Source organism: Sarcophilus harrisii, chromosome 3 (assembly GCF_902635505.1).
Source record: "Sarcophilus harrisii chromosome 3, mSarHar1.11, whole genome shotgun sequence".
Taxonomy (NCBI): domain Eukaryota; kingdom Metazoa; phylum Chordata; class Mammalia; order Dasyuromorphia; family Dasyuridae; genus Sarcophilus; species Sarcophilus harrisii.
Window position 1 is genome coordinate 243,827,935 of NC_045428.1, and position 15,198 is coordinate 243,843,132.

The 15,198-nt window shown below is 37.6% G+C and overlaps 2 protein-coding genes across 11 annotated transcripts in view; one reads left to right on the forward strand and one right to left on the reverse strand.

The window, feature by feature from the left end:
• Nucleotides 1–5,906, reverse strand: part of ITSN1 (intersectin 1) — a 268,177-nt gene extending 262,271 nt beyond the window's left edge. For 2 of the 6 annotated variants that reach the window (XR_004232930.1, XM_031959332.1), the window contains exon 1: nt 5,440–5,905. The gene's annotated coding sequence lies outside the window, so the exon portion shown is untranslated. Of the gene's footprint in view, nt 1–5,439 lie in introns of all 6 variants that reach the window. The other 4 variants (XM_031959333.1, XM_031959334.1, XM_031959336.1 and 1 more) reach the window with 4 other exon arrangements.
• Nucleotides 5,907–6,382: 476 nt separating this feature from the next.
• The window catches only part of CRYZL1 (crystallin zeta like 1), a 58,855-nt gene continuing 50,039 nt past the window's right edge, over nt 6,383–15,198 (forward strand). For 2 of the 5 annotated variants that reach the window (XM_031959341.1, XM_031959343.1), the window contains exon 1: nt 6,740–6,827. In XM_031959341.1, the coding sequence (XP_031815201.1) occupies nt 6,777–6,827 (51 nt within the window). In that variant the 5' untranslated portion in view covers nt 6,740–6,776. Of the gene's footprint in view, nt 6,652–6,736; nt 6,828–15,198 lie in introns of those variants that run through there. The other 3 variants (XM_012544396.3, XM_031959344.1, XM_031959342.1) reach the window with 3 other exon arrangements.

Below are 15,198 nucleotides of genomic sequence, written 5' to 3' on the forward strand. Positions count from 1 at the left end.
TTACAAGTAATTTGTAATTATGCAAAATTAATAGAAATGTAAAAAATATTCATTGAAGTATTTTTTTAATGTTAATAAAAAATGAGAAACTAAGTAGTTATTCACTAATTGGGCAATGGCCAAACAAACTGGATGCATGAATGCAATGAATATGGCAAGAAAAAACAAATATAAGGAATGAGAAAAGCATGGCCAGACATATAAAGTGACACAAAGTAAACAAAATCAGGAAAATGACATGTGAAAGATAAATGGAAAGGATATAAAACAAAACTGAAAATCATATAATTATGACAGTCATGGATATGAGTTGAGAAAAATACCTACCAAATTAAAACAATTCTGAGGTTCCCAATTCACGTCCTTCAAATTGGCAAAGATGATTAAAAAATGGAAGGGGGGGGGGTGGGATTTTGGAGGCATCCTGGGAAGATGGGCAAACTGAAGCACAAATGATAAATCTATAAACCAGTTTGGAATTAAATCCCAAAAGTCACTCAACTATGCACGATCTTTGAACCACCAATATCATTACTAGGTATACCCCAAAGAATTCAAAGACAGGGAAAGAATCCCTATAAACAAAAATATTTATAGTGACACTTTTTATTATAGCAAAAAAATGGAAACCAATGAATCTCCATCATTTAAATGGGCAATGACCAATTGTGACTTTAAAATATTCAAGAGAACTTGTTTCCCACATTTTGACAGAGAGATGAATAAGGTCCTGAATAAAATATACATATTCAGACATGACTACTATGTCAATATGTTCTACTAGACTATATTACTTTGTGACAAGAAAACTATTGGAGGGGTGGAATTATTGAGAAAAATAATTGGATAATGATGGTGATTGGAGGGGAAAACAGCAAAGACTATCAATCATTTAAAAATTAAATAGAAAAATGCAAAAGAAATTCAAAGGTATTAATATATGAATAGGACAGTTTTGTATTAAACTAAATAAACACCTTTAAAATATAATGGGAAGGTGACAGATTCATATGCAATACTCTTTTTTCTGTTCTTTGTATATTATTATCATGTTAAAAGTTCACTTAAAAAAACCTGATTCCCCCCACACACACACACTTTTGGTTTTGCTACAAAAAGTAGGCTTAATGAGGAGGAAACGGGAAAAAAAGTAATCAGAAATGGCAGTGATATGAAACAAAAGTTATCTAGGAATAAGAAACAAGAGGCCAGATTACTAGGATTACTAGGTATACCCCCAAAGAATTCAAAGACAGGGAAAGAATCCCTATAAACAAAAATATTTATAGTGACACTTTTTATTATAGCAAAGAAATGGAAATCAATGAATCTCCATCATTTTGTATCACCTAGATTTTGTATCACCACCATCATAACCACCCTCAACATCACTTACTATTTATTTCAAAAGGATCAGTGATCATTAACCAAACTGTTAGGCTCAAGTTAGTACATAGATCACAATTTGTTCAAATCACCTTATTCCAAAAAAATTTTTTTCTATGTTCTACAGATTCTCCATAGGAGAACTGCTCAATGGGCATGGGGATTTTCTGGCTTGTTTTATAAAATATTTCATCAAAGAGAAGAAAGAGAATGAGGACAAAATTGGTGATTATAGACATTACCTGAAAAAAAAAAAAGAATCAAGAGGACAATAATATCTATCAGCCTATTCCCTTCTCTTTATGAAATCTTTATAACAATGAAACTTATACATGTATCTAAACTAATCTTGATAAAAATAGGGGGAAATGAATTTTTGCAAAGTTTCTACACTAGACTATATCTTTACAATAACTCAATTCTCTCTATATAAGTCACAAGAATAGAAGATTCTACTATATTTACTATTAGATGAAAACAAAAAAGCATTTAACATAGTAGACCAAATGAAGCTTGAAAAGCTCTCTTCCAACAAGGAATGTCATGCATATGTTAAGATCAAACAAGATTCCTTGATAATGTAACCATAGAGATAACTATTCAGCAATCCTCTTATTGAGGCCAAATGGAAGTTTAAAACAGTTAAAACTGTTTAAACAGTGTGATAAGCATATCTTACTATGTGCCAGGCACTGTGCTAGAAAATAGGGCTACAAAGGCAAAAACCAAAATAATCACTGCTTTCCACTAATTTATAATCTAGCAAGGGGAGACAATACATACTTATATAGGTATATACAAATTTATTTGGAGGAGAAAATGGAAAAGAATGGAGAATAGGGAGAAAAAGTAGAACCTTAGCTGATATTTGAAGAAGGTGAGGGATTCTCAGAGGCAGAGATGAGGAAGAACCAATGGAAAAGCACAGAGGGCAAGTCATGAATGTAAGAAATGCATAGACATGTATACATACAAGTCCTATTTGTCTGGACTATATAGTATACAAAAAGGAAAATAAAGTATAAGAAGGCTGCAAAAGAAAGATGGGGCCAAGTTAGAAGGGGCTTTAAATGCCAGAGTACTTTATAGTTGACCCAAGATGTAACAGAGATCTTGATGTTGAGGTTGTAATATTCAGTTATGTCTGAGTCTCCATGAACCCTTTCGGAGTTTTCTTGGCAAAGATGCAATTTCAACTCAGCTTACAGATGAGGAAAAACAGGCAGAGTTAAATGACTTTCTCAGATCATACAGCTAGTATGTATCTGAGGCCAGATTTGAGCTGCCCAACAGGAGAGCTACTAGAGTTTATTCATTGAGTAAGGAAGTAACATGATCAGACCTGTGCTTTAGGAACATCAATTTCACAGCTGTGTGGAGAATGGATTAAAAGAAATTAGAGGAGATCAGGTAGGAAGCTATTGCAATAACCCACATAAGAGAAAATGAGGAGCTGAACTAGGGTAACAGTTGTGCAAGTAGAATAAAATAGAAGAGATATAAAAATGTGGAGGCTTGATGTGGAGGCTGATTTGACAAAATAAATAAAGGGTTGTAGTACAAAAGTAGAAAGAATATAGGACAGAAGTGCCCTGAAGAGATAAAGAATTTAGAGGTTTTACAGGTGAAAAATTAAGAAGTTTGTATTAGGCATTAATTTCCAGATATCTATGCGACCTCCACTTCAAAATATTCCAGAGTCATTTCATGATGTTATGCCCGGAAGTGAGAATTATAAAAAGGACTGCTAAGAATAAAATAATTTGAGAGTTAAAGAACTCTTAATGGCCATCTGGTCTAAAAGAATCCCCATTACAACATACACAACAGGTGGTCAGCTTTTAAACTTGTGATTAAAAGCTTCAAGGAAGGGGAAATTACTACCTCTCAAGGCAGCCCATTCCATTTCTGGATAGCGCTAATTGTTGAAAATTTTTTCACGATCTTAAGCTGAAATCTTCCTCTTTACAACCAATACCCACATAGCTCTTAGTTCTTCTTTCCTCTGGGGCCAAACAGAACACATGACTACCTTTCCATTGAACATATACCTTGCTGAGTCTTTTCTCCAGGCAAAAACATGCCCAGTTCCTTCACCATCCCAATTGCCCTCGTTGCTTATAATGCCCTTCTTAACCCATGGTACCCAGAACTCAGTACAATATTTCAGATGACAAGGACAAAGTTTAATGGGATTCATTCAACATAATGTTTATCTGGAATAGGTACAATAAGACAATTGAGTTGAGACCAGAATGAAATGGATTGTATTTGAGTAACTTTATATTCTACAACAAACCCAAAATAATCCCCAGCACAGAAATTCTTCATTTTAACTCTTTCTCATGATATTGAAAGATTTCAGATGTCACAACATCTAAAATGTCAAAGTTGGGAGTGATCCAAAAGGCAATGAAGTATTCTATCTTCATATGGATAAGCAGCCTATTTCCAACAATGGATTATAAGCAAAATATGTGTAAGGACAAGAGGAATATCCTCCCCCCCCCAAAAAAAATCTACTTTAAAAAGGTGGAAGACCAATCAGACAAAACCTGCAAGTTTACAAATTCTTCATGTTATATTCAAATGTCTTTTTTTTCTCACAAAAAGGAAATGATAACTAGTAGATACCAAGTGAAGTTTTCGTATTTGAACAATATACCAAAATGTCCTTGGGAGAAAATCTGCAAATAGCCTTAATCGAATGAATGCTATCACAACTAATGTTTCCTAAAAAGCGAAATTTCATTTTCATAAGAATACACACACAGTTGAGCCAGAAGAAAAGATACCCACAGGAAATGTAATCTATAAAGTTGTCTCCTCATTCAAAGACAAACAGAACTAAAGGAAAAGGAAGATAATCCCATATTGGTTTCCTTTTCCTGAGGGTTCCAACTACATTTTCTTGTTTAATTGGTCGTGTCCTCCTCTAGGTAGGAGACACAGCAATTGTTTTTTCAGTTGGAATCATAAAATTGTACATGTAGAAAGGGAAAAAGGAGAAACAGACGGGGAAACCAGGAAAATACACATACAAACACGCACAGTTGGTAATGACCTTATCCAGTCAAGAGACACAAATTATTCTTTCTGTTTACAACATAAAATTGTGTACCGGGGGAAAGGAGGGAAATTGAGAAGGAAAAGCAGCAAGATGAAAAGATGAAAAACCATGCCTCTGGTGGTTATCACCAGAGAGGGAGATCACAGTAAGAGCATGTATATTAAAACAGGATCGGTGTCCTTCAGTGACACTGGTTTTTGCGAAACCTAGATAAGGATGAGCCAGGGAGAAAAGATTGAAAAACCTAAGTCAGTGAGCCATAGCTTTGCCAAGAAAACTGGGGAGGTTATGGCTTAGATTATCAAACCCAACCATGACTACAAGCGGGGTGGGGGGGAAGGGGAAGGCTTGTCCGAGAAGGATCCTGCTCTTCCACCACCATCACCCCCATACGTAGGGGGGCGGGGTGGGGAAGGAATAAGGGAAGAGGGCTGCTCTTTTCCCAGCCAGGTATTGAGGCCCGATTAATCTGAAGCCCCAAATCGCCAAACAAATTGCCCTAACCCGGGACTCCCAACTACAAATCACCGCCGAGATCTCCCTTCTTCCAGTCCTTCATCTCCCCTGGGGCCTCGAGCCCATTCCTCACCCCGGCCCTGCTCGCCGCGGCGGCGAAAGAGGAGGACGAAAGAGAAGGGCAGGGCGCGGGGAAGCCAGAGCTCGGGCTGGGGGCCAAAGGCGACCAGAAGGGTCTCGGAGAGCGATCCGCGAACACCACAGGGGAGGCTACCCAACTCTACACCCGGGCGGCCATGGCTCCCCGACCCCCCGACCCAGCCCCGTAACCTCCCAGGGAGATCCGCTCCCCACACGCGCATATACACGCGCGCGCGCAGACACACAAACACACACACACACACACACACACACACACACACACACACACACACACGCCGCCTCCAACAGCCCCGCGATCCAGTCTTTTCTCTGTTCCTGTCCCCTCCCCCACTGCCTCAGCCCACCGCCCTTCGCTTATACCCCACCTCATCTCCGGGCGGGATCTGCGCGGCCCCGGAGAGAAATCAGTGCTGGGCACACGCCCCGAGGAGAGATGAAGACGCTGCCGCTGCCGCTGCCGCTGCCGCTGCCGCTGCCGCTGCCGCTGCCGCTGCCGCTGCCGCTGCCGCTGCCGCTGCCGCCGCACGGCACACCATCCCCTCCAGTCTCGGAGCTCTCTTGGGATTCTCCCTTGCGAGCCGCCGTACTATGGAGCAACCAACTCTTATCTATCTATCTACCTACCTACCTATCTTTCTATTTATCTAGCTATCTATCTCTCTTTTAGCCTTCCCTTCAGTCTCGCGCGCTCTCCCTTTTTCTCCACCTCGGTCTCTTTCTCTAACCCCCACTCTACCCCCCAGTCCCGCTTGCACTCTCTCTACCTAGCTCCCCGCCCACAGATGTGGGGGGAAGGGCAGCAACCTCTCAATCCCGAGGCTGTGGCCCCTCCCACCTCTCGGGAAGGAGGACTTGGATAGTGGGAAAGGCGGAGAGAGGTGGGAAGTGAAGAGGGACAGAGGACTTTTGCAAGACCCCGCCTACCCTAGGAAAGGAGGAGGGGAAATAATGACATCCAAATGAACCAATAGAAGCTTGGATTTAGAAATTGGGGGGGACTTCGCGGGCAAATTAGGAGGGGGTAATGTTAGGAACTGGGCGATCTGACATTGGTTGGGCCTTTCGGTGTAATCATTGTACAATCTCGGCTTTTTCACCTTATACGATGCTGTCACATGCTACGTGATGCCAGATTGAGTCTCTTTCTGTAGAAGAGTAGTAGCTATTACGGTAGCTATTAAACATATTTAGCTGGAAGGGAAAGAACAACCGCCATCTCCCCAAATGCAAGAAGGGGCCTGGAGTTCAGGGGAGGGGGCGGGGGATAAGAAGGGCGTTTCCTTGACGACTTACTCAATTTACATGAAAGGGTTGCCTAAACCATGAAACCACAATGCCCAATAAGCTTTCGTGAGCAAAGTCCGTCTTCTCCTAGCCATGGCTGCCGGTGAAGCATGCTGGGAGACGTAGTCTCTTTTAGTTACTATGGCGCTTTCTTTCTCACGCTACAAGCAATAGCTGATAGACAGAGGGTATAGGGCCAATGGGAGCGAAGTACTGAGTTCAGGGGCGGGCTTTAAACGCAACCACCCCGGACTAAAGAAGAGGGGAGTGTGTCGGCTCCCGATTCTTCGCAGGTAGGTATTTTAAGGAACCTTAAAATACTTCTTTCGAGTGAAGGAGTAGATTATCTGGTTTGTGACGCGGCATGGAGACTTTTGGGGGGTGGGGTATGGAGGGAAGATTGTGGTAGAAGACGCTAATGACCGCCACGGCCTTAATCCTGTGGCTGGGCCCCGACGGAACGGACGCGGTAATGAATTTTTGTTCCGGCCCTCCTAGAACTGTGCAATTTTCTCTGGATTTCGAGCTCGAAGGACCTTGGAGACCATTTAGTACACACTGCCACATCCACCCGTCCCTTAGAAGGGAGGAAACAGACGCGGGAAAGTTTTAAGGCTTTCCTTATCTTGTTTCGTTTCCCCTTTTCTACGGAAGAAAATTGGCGTATTTTCGGTTTGGACTTTCTTTAGTTGGGTGGCGCGATGGATAGTGTTGTCAATGGCGTAGCGAAAACCTGAATTCAAATTCTACCATAGAGTTTTTCTGGCCACGGGAAGACCCGGGCTTCACTGATACTGCCTTTCGCTTCGGTTTTTTCAAACATAAAACGGGGATAACCTTAAGACTTTACTCCCTGGGTTGTTGTGAGAATCGAATCAGTCAGATATTTTGTAAAGCATTTGGCACAGTGACTGGCTTCAGTAAGTACTTAATAAATGCTTTTTTTCCCCTTCATCTTTTATTTACTTGTGATTCGAATAAAATTGAATTTTCTTTTTCTTCCCCCCCCCCCCCTGTTATTTGGCAGCATGTTATTAGTATAAGATTCTAGATAAATCCCCTAAATCTCTTTGGGCTGCAATTTCTTAGAGAAAGGATTCGAGCTATAGATGATACCCCAGTTGCCTTCCGAGTTCGGAATCTGGGTCTGGGAGGTGTGATTCTGTTTTATATTGCCACTTTGGCCTAGATTTCCCTTTCATTCGTGCTTGCATGACGTTTCGAGTTATTTTTGCAATCACTATTAACCAAAGTCACAGGATTCTTGTATGCCTTATTGCGGAGTGTATCATAATTGTCTAATACTGGGGGGGAGAGGGAATTTGGGGTCCTTAACTATGTGTGCAGAATTCCTGTGGTGAAAACTTTCCCAACTGGCGAAGAGAGTGAACCTCTTTCTTCCTCAGTTTTGAGAGCTTTAGAGAGGTGGGGGAAAGGGAAAGGAGAAAAGGAAAGGAACAAGTATTAATAAGTCATTACTCTATGCCAGGCACTGTGCTAACTGCTATGTAAATATTATTGTATGTAATCCTCAGCAGCTCTTTTAAGTAGGTACTATTATAATCCTTATTTTATAGCCGAGAAAATTGGCAAACAAGTGACTTGACTAGAACCACCTAGCTAGCTTGTAAATGTCTGAGTGAATTTGAACATTCAGGTCTTCCTTGCTTCAAGCCTGTCATGTTGCTTGAAGCATTGCAAGTTTTAGTGACAATTCCCAAACACTCATAGGTACTGGTGTCAAGAGGTAGATCTCGAATGCAGGTCATATCAACTCTACAATGGCACTATTATCCCATCTCCTACACTTTAAAAAGTTGCTTAATAATTCTCAGAAAGGAGTCTATCCTTTAGTTTTTATATTACAGTAATAAACATTGACTTTAGAATTGTGTTGAGCCAGAAATTTATTACTAATCAAAGTTGACTATTTCAGATGTGGTATTTTTGTGTCTATATTTTTGATTTTATACTACTTCATGCAAATCTGCCAGTGTTTTTCACAATTGTTTCTATTTTTTTTTCCTTACTGCTTAGTAGTATTCCTTATTCTTAATTTATGCATATTTGTTAGGTTTTTACTGATTGTTTAGCATATATGCTACTTTATTAGATAAATAAAATTGCTAGAAAAGTTTTTACAGATCCAGGCCTTTTATTTCCAACACTAACTCTGGAGTACAATCTCACTATTTGTTGAATCTCTGTTAAAGGATATTTACAATTCAGTAACTTTTCTACCATAATCCCTAATTATTTTTCAGAATACTTGAACATCTTCCCAGCCCTACCAACAATAAAATTAGCTTGATGTTTTCCTACAACTCCTTAAACAGTAAATTTTCCCATTTTTTACCAGCTCAGGAAACAGAATTCTTGAAAAGCCAGGTGTTATGTAATTCTATATATGCATAAACAATCTGGCACACAAGGGTTTCATCATGAGATTTTCTTTACCACATTTCAAATATGCTTACTTCTTTTTACATTACCCAGTTTCTGCTATAGGAAAGTATTTCTGGTCTTTAGCTTTTGAAATGAGAAATAGAAATTACAATAGACTTGTTGATGGAAACAACTATCCGAATTTAGAGAGAGGACTGTGAAACCTGAATGTGGATCACAACACACTATTTTCACCTTTGTTGTTGTTTGCTTGGTTTTTTTTTCTCATTTTTTTCCTTTGATTTTTCTTGTGCAACATGATATATGTGGAAATATTTTTAGAAAAATTGCACATATGTAATTTTTATATTGGATCACTTGCTGTTTAAAAAAGGGGAAGGCGGGGAAGGAGGGAGAAAAATTTGGAACACAAGGTTTTGCAGAGTGGATGTTGAAAATTGTGTTTGCTTGTATTTTGAAAAATAAAAAGCTATTTTTTTTTTAATGAGAGAGGTATGGACAAAATACTGTGCTAAAAATGGAAAGTGTGGCATGGCTTATAGTTGTATAATGCAGCTATATTCAAAACCTGGTCAACAGTGTTCTGTGTATAGAACTGGCCTGCTTCTAAAGTAAACTGCATTATACGATTGTGCCATTTTCTTCTGGCAACTTTGATAGAAACAGTTCCTCTCATAATCAGAAATAAAATGGATTTAATTCATTTTACTATTACTTTGAATAGTGAAGAAAGTATATAAATTCTTAAACTAATACTTGCCTGCAAATTAGAAAATCCAGAGTACAAATTCTGCCTCAGTTACTAGTTACATAGTTACTTTAGGTAAGTCACTTAACTTCCTGACTCAGCCCCAATTTCCCCATTTATAAAACTGATATAATAGTACCTACTATACAGATTTTATATAACTGTTATTTAGTAATACTGAATTACCAGCTTAGTAATAAATATGTAATTCAATAATTCTATAACAAATACCTTCTTTCCCCCTTTGAACTGTACATATGGAATTCAAAGATTTTATTAGATTTACGAATTCCATCTATTTATTGAACAATTCTATCCTAACAAAAAGAGTTTTTCTAGGGAAAGAAATAATTTAAATACAAACATATCATAGTATAAGTATATGAATTATTTTCAGTTTTCAGAAATTATTTTTAGAAAATTTTGCCTAATGGTTTTCATTCTTTTATAAGTGTTTTGTCATTTTTATAATCCATTTTTTACAACCCAAACAAGAGAATTAAATTATTTCCTCTTATAGTAAGCTAAACATTAAAATCTGATATCCTGAACCATATCAATGTTAGATGCTTCTGGAAAATTGAAAATATTTATTAGTTTTGCTTTGATAATTGGTAGAACTATGATTTCATTGACATAGGCTTCAATTTATATTGACAAGACATCTATCTACTGGTCTGTGACCTTCCATAAATTCTCCTTAGAAAAGAATCAAGCATTCTTGGAGGCTTTCCTCTCATTCTCTCGATGCTTCATGCGTACTAATGTAGCATTCAAGTTAGTCAGTTATTACCTCTCACCTATTATAATCTCGACTCTTTTAGGATTATCTCCTTTATTCTTCAGAAAAATAGTCCTTCATTGGTGACATCTTGCAGCTTATACATATTCTCCTTATGCATTTATATTAACTTTGAGTGACCCAAAATTTTAAATCTTCAGAGACTTTAATATCCCAAGACTCAACAGTGCAAAATATAGCATCATCAGAAAAACAGTGATATTAAAAAAAAAAATGGGCCTTTGTTTCAGATCTATTCTTTGAAATATAAAAGGCACTGCACAGTTTTTCAAAGGCAAAAACAAGCCAGCACCTCCAGTTTAGTTCTGGATTCTATTCATTGTTCTCGTGCATAATTTTTCCAGAATACACATACTAATGAACTACTTCAACAGATGGTCCATCTCACTTGATATTGGAGTCTGAATAATAAGCATTTTTCATATACTTAAATTTTTCCTGAATGAAGTTTTAAATCAAACTCTTCAGTGATTATATATCTCCTAATTGAAATCTGAATCATAAATACTAAATTCCCACCAATCAGTACAGCATTCTTCACAAAGAGGAACACGTTCACCATCTACCTAGAATCTCTCTTCCATTTAGACTTTTTGGGATTTCCTTCTTGATAGTGGCAAAGACTTTTAGAAAGAATCTATCTCCCTTTTTATGCACATCCCTTTGTATTAATAATCAGAAGGTTGCTGTACAAACTCATTACCATTATTTCATACTTCAAGGAATTTTGTGTGATTTAGACCACAGTTGGTGGAGTGGAGAACTTTTAATGTGATGTTTTTGCACTAATGTATCAAATGCTTTTTAATAGACTACACAGTCTTATCTCTATACCTTTTATTCAGTTGTGTGAATAAAGATGTGGTATGTACAAATACATGCCTATTTCTTCATACTTTCTGGGGAAAAAAATTTTTATTGAGCCCCAATGGTGAAGTATGGATCAGTAATTATTGATATTTTCCTAGTTGCCTTTTTGAGGGTCTGGATTTTTGTCTCAAGAGTTTCATACCTTCCATTCTTTCAGCTATCAATACCCTTAAAATTTTCAGACTTTACATATCCTTGATCTAGTCCAGATATTCTTCACATCTTGGTTTTCTTTAGTGCCACAATTGAATAAGAGGAAGTGATTAGGCTGGATTTAGGAAATTGTGCAATACTATTTTCAAAGATTTTTGAGCTGCTTGCTCCCAGAAGAACGTCATTTGAACTCTATTAGTGTTCAAATGATGTGTGTGGCTATATATCACAGAGCACTATAATCTCCAAATGATAAAAATTGCGACAAAACAAAATTCAATGGCAATATATAAGGTATTCCAGGTAATAAAAAACATAATACATACACACACACACATACACACACAGTGGTACCTGGCACCTTTCTGCTTTGAGACTCATCAAATTTGGTATTCCACTTATTTCAACAAGCAAAAAATGTTTTAGTAATTGATAATTGTTCCACACTCATTGCTTTTGGTTCTTGTCTTGGTTGTACAGATGTGAGATTGACCAGGCATAGTACCCAACCCCTAGCTGCTTATCTTGCCTTCAGCTATGGGTAGCTCCTCCCCAGTGAAGATGGTGGTTTACAATTCATGTTGGAGTCTACACTACCGACTTTGTGCACTGGCTGGGCAGGTCATGGAGTAATTCTTGCAGGATGATGTGTCTGTAGCATATAGTCTCCCAGCTCCCAAAATTACTATTGGAAGGGGCACAGAATTGCTTTTGTGCTCAGCAGGAAGAGAGGCAATGGGAATAGCAGTGGGAGCCCAGCATCAGAGGACCCTAGACTCCTGGTGGCCCCAGGCCCCAATCAGGGCCAACAACCCTGGGCTACCTTAGGCTACAGAAGGTGCAGGACTATAGTTTCCATTTCCACATTCAGTCCTTCCCACCACCTACCAGTTTAGAAAGTTAGAGTGAGGGGAAGAATATAAAGGTTGCAATTCTCAGAAAGTGAGTTGGATCAAGAAAGGAAGAACTCCACAGTTGGAAGCCCCATTTCCTTTTTTGGGAATTGGGTAGGGAGGGATGATTAGGCTTCAGACTGGAGAAGTACTCCAGTAAAAATTGTTCGGTTCTCATCATTTTCACCACTAGTCATACTTTCTAGAACCAGTTAACAAGTGCCAGGCTACCACTGTATATGTGTGTGTATACTGAAAAAAGAGGTAGGCCAGCCTTAAGAAAAAAATGGTTAGTCATACTGATTCTTCTACTGGTATCCACAAAATATTAAAAGAAACAAAGGAAGGCTTCTAGTCCATAGAACAGATTCTCCTTGGGAGATTTATCTAAGAAATTACAGGAATTGCATGAGATGAAAAGATATGAATGGGTTTTGATATATGAAACCTCTTTCCCATACCTCCCTCTTTCTCTGGAAAATATCTCATTAATGTCCCTTCTTTCTTCTGCAAGAGACTTCATTTGTCCTCCCCACAGCAATGAACTTATACTCCAATCATGCCATCAATCAATAAATATCTCTTAAGCTCTTTTAAAAAAAAAAATTATTAAAGCTTGTTATTTACAAAAAATATGCATGGGTAATTTTTCAACATTGACCCTTACAAAACTTTCTGTTCCAAATGTTTCCCTCTTTCCCCTAGATGGCAGGTAGTCTAATACGCGTTAAATGTGCTAAAATATATGTTAAATCCAAGATGTGTATACATATTTATATAGTTATCTTGCTGCACAAGAAAAATCAGATCAAGAAGGGGGGAAAAAAACTGAGAAAGCAAACATCAACAGGAGTAAAAAATGCTATGCATTGGTCTACACTTAGTTCCCATAGGCCTCTCTCTGGGTGTAGATGGCTCTCTTCATCACTGAATAATTATAAGTGGTTTAAATCATCTCATTGTTGAAGAAAGCCATGTCCATCATAATTGATCATCATAGTCTTCTTATTGCCATGTATTATGATCTCCTGGTTCTGTTCATTTCATTTAGCATCAATTCATGTAAGTGTCTCCAGGCCTCTCTGAAATCATTCTGTTGATTGTTTCTTACAGAGCAATAATATTCCATAACAGTCATATGCCATAATTTATTCAGCCATTTGGAGAATGGTTGCTGGACATCCACTCAATTTCCAGTTTCTTGCCACTTTACAAAAGGGCTGCCACAAACATTTTTGCTCATGTGGGTCCCTTTCTCTCCTTTAAGATCTCTTTGGGATATAAGCCCAGTAGAAATACTTTTGGGTCAAAGAATATGCACAGTTTGTTAACTTTTTGAGCATAGTTCCAAATTGCTCTCTAGAATGGTTAGATCTATTCACAGTTCCACTAACAACATATCAGTGTCCCAGTTTTCCCACATGCCCTCCAACATTGGTCACTATCATTTCCTGTCATCTTAGCCAAACTAACAGGTGTATAGAAGTATCTCAGAGTTGTCTTAATTTGCATTCCTCTGATCAAAGTGATTTACCAATGGTTTTGATGACCGCTGCTTTATAATATAGTTTTAGATATGGTACAGCTAGGCCACTTTCATTTGTTTGTTTTTTTTTTAATTCCCTTAAAATTCTTGACATTTTGTTCTTCCAGATGAATTTTGTTGTTGGTGGTGGTTTTTTTCTAAGTCAGTAAAATAGTTTCTTGGGAGTTTCACTGGTATAGCACTAAATAGAGTAGTATATGTAGTATCGTCATCTTTTTTATATTCGCTCGACCTAAGAGCACTTGATATTGTTGTTTAGATGTTGTTTAGATCTGATTTTATTTGTGTGGAAAGTGTTTTTTAGTTTTGCTCATATAGTTCCTGACTTTCCCTTGGCAGATAGATTTGCAAATATTTTATACTGTCAACAGTTATTCTAAATTGAATTTCTCTTTGTATTTCTTGCTCTCTTGGATTTTGTAAGTGATGTATAAAACTGCTGATGATTTATGTGGATTTATTTTGTATCCTGCAACTTTGCTATAATTGTGGATTATTTCTAATAGTTTTTTTAATTGATTCTCATCATATCATCTGCAAAGAGTGTTAATTTGGTTTCCTCATTACCTACTCTAATTCCTTTAATTTTTTCTTCTCTTATTGCCAAAGCTAGTGCATTTTTAATACATTTCTAATACTATAATGAATAGTAATGCTAATAGTGGGGAAACCTTGTTTCACCCCTGATCTTACTGAGAATGGTTCCAGTTTATCCCCATTACATATGATACTTGCTGATGGCTTTAAATAGATGCTGCTATTTTAAGGAAAAGTCCATTTAGTCCTATACTCTCTGATATTTTTAATAGGAGTGGATGTTGGATTTTATCAAATGCTTTTTCTGAATCTATTGAGATAATAATATGGTTTTTGTTCATTTGGTTATTGATATAGTCAATTATGCTAATAGTTTTCCTACTATTGAACCAGCCCTGCATTCTTGGTATAAATCCTATTTGGTTATGGTGTATTATCTTGGGGATGATTTTCTGTAATCTCTTTGCTAATATTTTATTTAAGATTTTTGCATCAATTAGGGAGATTGGTCTATAATTTTCTCTCTCCATTTTCATCCTATCTAGTTCAGGTATCAGTACCCTGTCTGTGTCACAAAAGGAATTTGGTAGGAGTCCTAAGTTTCCCTATTTTTTTCAAATAGTTTCCATAGTATTGGAGTTAATTGGTCTTTAAATGTTTGGTAGAATTCACATGTAAATCCATCTGGTCCTGGGGATTTTTGCTTTGGGAGTTGATTAATAGCTTGTTCTATTTCTTTTTCTAAAATGGGACTATTTAAGTAATTTATTTCCTCTTCTGTTAATCTGGGAAATCTCTCTCTCCATATATATATATATATAATTGCTTTTTATTTACAAGATATATGCATGAGTAATTTTTCAGCATTGACCCTTGCAAAATCTT